We start from the raw sequence: 9,195 nt of genomic DNA, 5'->3' as shown, positions 1-9,195 counted from the left end.
GGAACACAAGCAGGGGGAGTGGGAGAGGGAGAAGCAGGCTTCCCGCCGAGCAGGGAGCCCGATGCAGGGCTCGATGCGGGGCTCAATCCCAGGACCCTGGGATCATGACCTGAGCCGAAGACAGACGCTTAACGACTGAGCCACCCAGGCGCCCCCTTTTGAACATTTAAGTTAAAAAAAATAGATGTCTTAATGTTTTGCCTAACTTTTCTATTCCAGTGGCGTAGTGCTTGCCACATCACTTGCTTGCATGTAAAGGACAGGTGAAAGACATTTTTACAAAGGTTTAAATATAAGAAATTTGTTGAAATTAACTCAGGTAAAGTTTTAATTATGGGGAGGCAAAAAGATTAAAAGAGAAAGTAATTTTTATTTACCGTTTATTTTAAAATACTACATTTAGAAAAGTAGTCATTGTTGACAGATGGAATTAGGCTCAATAATAACTTTCAGAGGATCATGATTGCTATTCAGACATGTTAAGGACTTTATTTCCTTTGCAAAAATGTTTTTCTCATTCTTGGTTATTATCATTTATACCTTTTAGCCTTACCAGACTCCTTGCCAGATTTCATTATTTAGTAATTAATAACATTGTTCTCTGTGCCTTAGAATTTAGAAGCTGACTTATTTGTAATAACAAAGTGTAACTTTACATTTTTATGATCTGCAACTTTCAATCTTTTTAGGTAGGTTTCTCTTTATTCGTTTCATAAGAGGAATAGAAGCAAAGCATAGAAATTCTTTTATTTGTGGTCTGCCCTTAGGTTGAATTTTTACTTAATATCTGAAAGGGAGGGGGTGAATAAAGATGAGTTAAATGTGGATCAGTATAATCCTACCACAAATATTAGTGGCCGTAAGTGGACATCAGCAGTGAAAGTTAATTTCTGCTGTTCTTTAGTGACAACTATAGACAGGACAGGTTTAATGTTGACTTTTTAAGGTTAACATACATGAAGGTTGTAGAAATGTTGCATTTCTTAATGTAACACATCTCGTGATGATTGTAGCAGCTGAGGCCCAAATACTAATTATCTTTGCTATGCCTGCAATTGTTTCAGGTTAAGCTGTGGATTTTTCATGCAATTTCAAACATTGATTTTCTTAGAAAGCTTAGCATATTTGCAAACAGTGGTTCTAAAACTTGGTTGATCATCAGACTCCTCAAGTGCTTCCACAGAGATTCTTGGATTTCAAACCTAGAAATTCTGATTCAGTGGGTCTGGGTTAGAGTTTCAGAATTTTTATGTTTAAGAGCTTCCCAAATGATTGTGATGGTCAGTTTCTTTTTCAGATCTATTAGAAATTGGAGGTTATAGATTGAGTCAATACCTAGGCTTACTAGCTCTCCCCTTTTAAAGATTTTTATTTATTAGAGCACGCGTGTGCGCGAGCACGAAGCGGGGAGGGGCAGAGAGAATCTCCAGCAGACTCCCTGCTGAGTGCAGAGCCCAGTGTGGGGGCTCAATTCCAGGATCATGATCTGAGCAAAAATCAAGAAAGATTCATCAGAGAAGTAAGAAGCAACAGTCCAGTACCATGCTACTTAGGACAAGAAAGGTGGGGTGTCAAAAACTGTGGAATCAAGGGTAACAAACACCACAAAAGCAATTAGGTAGCAATTAGGTAGTCACTGGTGTAGCTCAGAAGGAGGAATAAGGACAACCTTCTCTTATTCTTTTTTCTTTTTTTATCCTAATTGAACTTTGCCTCAGGTTGGTCATTGGGATTCTAGGTGCATTTGAGTTTTTTAGTCCCCCTCAGATAACTTACTCAGCTTTAACACGTCACTTTGTAAATAATTCATAGCCTACTGTATTAACGCTTGACCTTCTCTAGAGTTTCAGTAATATTAAATACTTAATTGATTATTGTATTATTTTTTTGTCTTAAATATATCCAAAATTTAACTCCCCCTTTTTCCAGGATTAACTTGACCTTGCAGTTCCTTGACCTTACTTTCTCTCAATGACTAGCAGTATTTTTTCAGGCACTTAACTTGAAAATAAACAATGTGGCTTTATTTTCCTATCTACTCTCTTCCATTTCCTATGTTCAGAAAATCACCAGATCTTGATTCATTGTGATAGCTTTTGTATCCATTTCTGCTGCCCTGGGGCAGGTTGTTGTTATTCCTGCTGTAGATTATTGCAGTAGACTCACAGTCTGTTTCCCCATCTCCAGCCTTTGGCCCTTGAGGTCTGTTAGTAGAGTAGTCATCCTAGAATACATGTTATCATGCTGATAAATCCATACACAAACCCTTCAGTGTTCTGCACCATAAGAAAAAGCTCAGACTCCTAGGTCTCTTTCAAAGCCTCTGTGGTCTGACTGCCACTCACCTTTCCAGTCTCCTGTGTGAGCTCTTATGCCCTGGAAAAAATGGTCATGTTCTGCCCTGATTCCTTAGTTGATCCCTGTTGATGGCTTTCCTCGTCTTGTCCCATAGGGGCCTAAGCTAGTGCTGTTGTGATACCCACTTTTGATCCCATACAGATCTTTCTCTTGTATGCATGCAGTCATTATTCTTAGCATTGTTTTTTTTGGTCTCTCACCTGTACATGGGTGTTCTACTTTGTATTCTGTACACCACCAGTTGCCGCCTTTGGCGTATAATAGACTTTTAGGAAACTACCCTGTATAGTTTTAGGAAATCATTTGAGCGAATGACATTTTTAATACCTTTATTGAGTTACAATTTACATATCACAAAATCCACCCATCTTAAATGTATAATTAAGTGAATTTTAGTATATTTACAGAGATGCATAACCATCTCTACCATCTAATTTGAAACATTTCACTCACCTTTGTGCCCTTTTACAGACACTCACCATTCTTACCCACAGTCCTGGGTAGCTTCTAATCTCTCTTCTGTCTCTATATTTGTTTTTTGGGGGGCACATTTCATACAGATGGAATCCTACAATAGGTGGTCTTTGTTTCTGGCTTCTTTCACGGAGCGTGTTTTGGAGGTTCATCTGTGTTGTTGTACGCATCAATACTTAGTTCCTTTTTATTGCTGAATAGTATTCTATTGTATGAATATAAAGAGTAGTGAATTTTCATGTTTTCACTCAGAATGGCATAATGGAATAGTTTGGTATATCTTTGGCACTGAATTAGGCTTTTTTGTTGTCTCCCTCAAAAGCTTTCCCTATAACATGTTCTTCAGCAAATCCTCTAAATAAACATCCATGTTGTCTAGTTTTCCTTCTTACGTCTACGTTGGTTTTACACTAAACGCATAAGCTTTGTTTTTTCTCTCTCTCCGGTAGGGCCATGTTCATGAGTGGACTCAGTGAAAGCAAACAGACACACGTGCACCTGAGGAATGTGGATGCAGCCACCTTACAGATAATAATAGCTTACGCATACACGGGTAACTTGGCAATAAATGACAGCACTGTAGAACAGCTTTATGAAACCGCTTGCTTCCTGCAGGTAAGCAGCTTTTCCTATTATATACATAAACTGTGGTTTATTGTTTCAAGAGACATGGTTTCATCAGTGTTGTCTTACATCTATATAATTTTCTTATTGCAAAATTTAGAAGGTAAGTTTTCTTAAAATGTACAGGGGAGGGCGCCTGGCTGGCTCAGTTGGAAGCACGGGCAGCTCTTGATGTTGGGGTCCTGGGTTCAGGCCCCATGTTGGTGTAAAGATTCCTTAAATAAATAAATTTAAAAATGTATAAGGGAAAAACAGTAGGATTTGATCAGTCAGTAAACTACTTTAGCTTTACGATGGGAACTTAATTAAAAGATGGGTGAAAATTTCATACTGGTTTCATATTCTAATATGCTTGAGAATTTGGATTTCAAGTAAAAGTAATTTTTAAGTGTTTATTAAATTTAAGTGCTTCAGTTTTTTTTTTTTTTTGCTAGAGCCTGAGATACATTAATATTTGATGGTATTACTTTTCACAAAAAATTTGAAGATTCTTATGGAAATTATCAAACTTTAACTATTTATAATAGCCATGTGACCATATTGAGCTAATTTTTTTTTTTTTTTTTAAGATTTTGTTTATTTGACAGAGACAGCGAGAGCAGGAACACAAGCAGGGGGAGTGGGAGAGGGAGAAGCAGGCTTCCTGCTGAGCCGGGAGCCCGATGTGGGACTCGATCCCAGGACCCTGGGATCATGACCTGAGCCGAAGGCAGTCGCTTAACCAACTGAGCCACCCAGGCGCCCTTGAGCTACTAATATTAAGGAGAACTATTTAAACTAAAAAAGTGATCATTGATCCATTTACAGATAAACTATTTTACTCTATTTTCCCCTCACCATTTAAAAAAAATTTTAAGAGGAATATAAAAAATATTTTCATCATTCCTTTCTCTTGTTTTGAAATAACAATGTGTATTTCAGAAACAAAATTTCTCTGAGGGGAGAACCTTGAGACTAAAGGTTATATTTGGGGAGAACAGGTCATGATACCTAGTTAGGTACTTCATAAATGTGTGCTGCATTGAGTATGAATGACACTGATTGCCAACACCTGGGTGAAATTCTGGGAATCAGAACTCAGTCCATGCTTTATATAGCTTTCTTCCTTTTATTCTGTACTCTCTTCTTCCCTATAAAATTATACAGTGTCCTACTGTACCTACAACTATGGGGAAATTGAGGGCCATAGTAGCTTCCTGGTGCTTTAGAATTAAAGGCATTCATAACTTAAATCCAAACGTGAAAGGAGGAAATGCCTACAGTATGCACTGTCTTTCCGTAGTTTAAGTTTTCAGTATGTTTTTTAGAGCCAGAAACTCAAAGCAGGTATTTTTTAGAATTGCTTAAAAAATTGAGGAATTTTAAGAAATTTGGATTCCAGAGTACTTTATTCCTGTAAATAGTGATACTGTTCCTTTGAACTCTTTTCCTACCATGTTAATGAATTCTGTATGCATATACATACCAAATGCAAAACAGGACTCTCTTAGACTGGGCTGTCCTGACAAGCCTGGGATGACAAGCCAGGCTTTTTGTGACTACCAACATAATTTTCCATATTAACCACTGAAAATGATAAATGTTTTTATATGCCCGATACTATTCTCATATATTATTTAGGTTAGGTGTAATACTTTATATCTACAGATATATAGATATCATCTAATTCTTATTATAATCCTTGGTAAGGATCTCCCCATTGTATACAAGAGAAAGCTGAGGCTTAGAGAAGTGAAGCTGCCTAAGGCTGTCTACTTACTGACCATCCAGTCTAAGCACCCTGACTTCTCACTGTAAACTGCTTCTAGTTAGCTTGCTGTGGTGTTGAATAAGTAGAGTAGGGAGCACTTGTGATTTCAGCCGAGATCTACTTTTCCTTCGTAAGAAAAAAATCTAGGAAACAGAATGGCTAAGGTGGGTCATTTAAATGTAGGTAATTTATAACTGCATTATAAATGTATTTATTCCTTTGGTGACATTATTTCTCTAGATAAGAAAGGCACATAAGTAGTCATTGTACCTGGTTTTCTTGTTTTATAGTACTATCTTGTCGATGTTGAGAAACCAGATTCCGGCTAGTCAACAGTAATCATTTATGATAAAAAATTTATAATGATGGGGGCACCTGGGTGGCTCAGTCTAAGTGTCTGCTATCGGGCTCCCTGCTCGGCGGGAAGCGTGCTTCTCCCACTCCCCCTGCTTGTATTCCCTCTCTTGCTGTGTCTCTGTCAAATAAAATCTTAAAAAAAGAAAAAAGATAAATGGTAATCATTTATGTACTGTGATTTACACTGTTTCCATTTTTTTTAATTACATATTTTTTAAAGCCTAGAAAAGTATAGAACTTATGCATAAATTTCTATACTTTTCCTTTAAGACCATTTATTTTTAAGAGCCTATTTAATGTTACACTATTAGTTCCTAAATAGGGCACTTAAGTAGGCCACTGGACAAGTAGTAGATATGCAGAACTATGCATAGTCTTCTAATTATTACTGGAAGGCATTATCTCTTTGCCCAAGCATACATATCTAAAAATAGAAACTATAGGGGGATCTGATTAATAATACTTGTATTTTACATAAAAGTAAAATTTGTCTTTATCAACCTTTCCCCATTTTAGGTAGAAGATGTATTACAACGTTGTCGAGAATACTTAATTAAAAAAATAAATGCAGAGAACTGTGTGCGATTGTTGAGTTTTGCCGATCTGTTCAGTTGTGAGGAATTAAAGCAAAGTGCTAAAAGAATGGTAGAGCACAAGTTCACTGCTGTGTATCACCAGGAAGCTTTCATGCAGCTGTCACATGACCTACTGATAGACATCCTCAGTAGTGACAATTTAAATGTTGAAAAGGAGGAGACGGTTCGAGAAGCTGCTATGCTGTGGCTAGAGTACAACACGGAATCAAGATCCCAGTATTTGTCTTCAGTTCTTAGCCAAATCCGAATTGATGCACTTTCCGAAGTAACACAGAGAGCTTGGTTTCAAGGCCTGCCGCCCAATGACAAGTCTGTCGTGGTTCAAGGTCTGTATAAGTCTATGCCCAAGTTTTTCAAACCAAGACTTGGAATGACTAAAGAGGAGATGATGATTTTCATTGAAGCATCTTCAGAAAATCCTTGTAGTCTTTACTCTTCTGTCTGTTACAGCCCCCAAGCAGAAAAAGTTTACAAGCTGTGCAGCCCACCAGCTGATTTGCATAAGGTTGGGACTGTTGTAACTCCCGATAATGACATCTATATAGCAGGGGGTCAGGTTCCTCTGAAAAACACAAAAACAAATCACAGTAAAACAAGCAAACTTCAGACTGCCTTCAGAACTGTGAACTGCTTTTACTGGTTTGATGCACAGCAAAATACCTGGTTTCCAAAGACCCCGATGCTTTTTGTCCGCATAAAGCCATCCTTGGTTTGCTGTGAAGGCTATATCTATGCAATTGGGGGCGACAGTGTAGGTGGAGAACTTAATCGGAGGACCGTGGAAAGATACGACACGGAGAAGGATGAGTGGACAATGGTAAGCCCTCTGCCTTGTGCTTGGCAGTGGAGCGCGGCAGTCGTGGTTCACGACTGCATTTATGTGATGACACTGAACCTCATGTACTGTTACTTTCCCAGGTCTGATTCATGGGTAGAAATGGCCATGAGACAGACCAGCAGGTCTTTTGCTTCGGCTGCGGCTTTCGGTGATAAAATCTTCTATATTGGAGGGTTGCACATTGCTACCAATTCTGGCATAAGACTCCCCTCTGGCACTGTAGATGGGTCTTCGGTAACTGTGGAGATTTACGATGTGAATAAAAATGAGTGGAAAATGGCAGCCAACATCCCTGCCAAGAGGTACTCAGACCCCTGTGTTAGAGCTGTTGTGATCTCAAATTCTCTGTGTGTGTTTATGCGAGAAACCCACTTAAACGAGAGAGCGAAATATGTCACCTACCAGTATGATCTGGAACTTGACCGGTGGTCTCTGCGGCAGCATATATCCGAACGTGTACTGTGGGACTTAGGCAGAGATTTTCGGTGCACTGTGGGGAAACTTTATCCATCCTGCCTTGAAGAGTCTCCATGGAAGCCACCAACTTACCTTTTTTCACCGGATGGGACCGAGGAGTTTGAACTGGATGGAGAGATGGTCGCCCTACCACCTGTATAGTCGACGACTTGGGGGGTGCACGCCTGGTTTATGTGCTTGGTCATTTTCTTTGCTAAACAAGAGAGGCTATGAGAGGACTAAATATGAGTACATAAAAATCTATCTTTGATAAATTTTATTTTTATGCCCTACTTAATATTTGCATCAGTATAATATATATCAGTGAGTCTTACAGAAAGATATGCTTCCATAATATGAAATAGATTATCCAATAATTGAGAAACTTTTACATGTATCATGAGAGCATAAGAATCTGGATTATCTAATAACATTGTTAGCCCTGTGTTATGTACAGTTCAAAAAGTTCACTTATTAAAAGTAGTTTCCTGTTCCTAGTGTGGTATATCGCACATTGTGCCGAGGTTATTTTAGTATATGTATTTCATTCCCGTGCTTCTGTTCCGAAGTCCTGGAATATGGTTTTTTTCAGTGTAATTAATTCAGCTGCACTTAACACTAGTGTCCATGTTGGTATAGAAATGTTGTCAAAATCCTATACTATAGTTGAGGAAGATCTTCCATTTTATGGTATTGCACAGGGAAAGCTATGACTGCAGGATCAGTCTAACTATACTATTAGGTGCATGTATTCTCTCTTCACTAACTTATACTTGTCTATCTAGAATACAGGTCTTCCAATCAGCTGGTCATTTACCAGGTGTGGACTTCAGTTGCTGGGCTTGCAATAAGAATTGCTGGTCCCTTGTTGTGCGGGTCTGTGTGGAGCTTTAATCTGTAAATGCCTCCACTTTCTGTATTACATTAACATTGGCTCATGCATATAACTACCTGCTGCTGTTGTATTTCTCCATCGTAAAGATTTAGAGTGGGTTAACCAGGTCATTACATCTTAATTTAATAACAAGCATTACTGTAGAGTGATTGTGTATAGATCTCCATTAGCTGTCAGGGTGTGTTTTTTTCAGTTTTGTTTTTTTCACTTGTGTGTGTGTGGGGGTAGGAGTAGGAAGGTGAACTGTTCAGGAATTCTCTGCACTAGCCGTGCACATGAGCAGACCATTAGTGCTGCTCTGGCATTAATCCCAGGAACCACTAGCAGTAGCGGGGCGCCGCCCATCAACATGAGCACAGGTGCTTCATGACCAACATTACTAGCATGTTCAACTGCATAATGTTCTGGCACTGTATTTTGAATGACATTAATTTATTAAATAAATTGTATATATTCAGTATCTGTTTTGTGATGGGATGGTGTAATGGTGTGCTTTTTTAATTTTACTGGGTCACTTTAGCTTGTTACAGGTGTTTGCTTTCCCAGAATTTGACACATACATATATTTGGCTTTCCTTTATTACTTACCGTCTGGTTTGAGCCTTTCTGTATCAACATCAACTACACAGAAGAGACAATACCTTTCAACCCTAGCCCCGGATTAAGATCCTCTGGAGTACTTTGAAATGCCAGAGCCTCATCCCAACAAAATGAACCACAATTTCTGGTGGGTGGACCCATCAAGTGTCTTTCAAAGCACTACAGGTGGTTCTTCCGTGCAGTCCCATCGAGAGCCGTTGGGTTAGGCATTTCCTTCTGGTTTGCCAGTCTTCCTGGAGCATGTCTT

General features: G+C 38.7%; 1 protein-coding gene across 1 annotated transcript in view; it reads left to right on the top strand.

Moving 5' to 3' along the window:
* KBTBD2 (kelch repeat and BTB domain containing 2) overlaps positions 1-8,802 on the top strand; it is a 21,366-nt gene extending 12,564 nt beyond the window's left edge. Inside the window, exons 3-4 of the mRNA XM_021689606.2 lie at positions 3,282-3,447; positions 6,080-8,802. Coding sequence (XP_021545281.1) covers positions 3,282-3,447; positions 6,080-7,615 — 1,702 coding nt within the window. The 3' untranslated portion in view covers positions 7,616-8,802. The remainder of the gene's footprint in view (positions 1-3,281; positions 3,448-6,079) is intronic.
* Positions 8,803-9,195: the final 393 nt, after the last annotated feature.

This window comes from Neomonachus schauinslandi, chromosome 12 (genome assembly GCF_002201575.2).
Source record: "Neomonachus schauinslandi chromosome 12, ASM220157v2, whole genome shotgun sequence".
NCBI lineage: Eukaryota > Metazoa > Chordata > Mammalia > Carnivora > Phocidae > Neomonachus > Neomonachus schauinslandi.
This window is presented reverse-complemented; position numbering and strand designations above follow the sequence as displayed.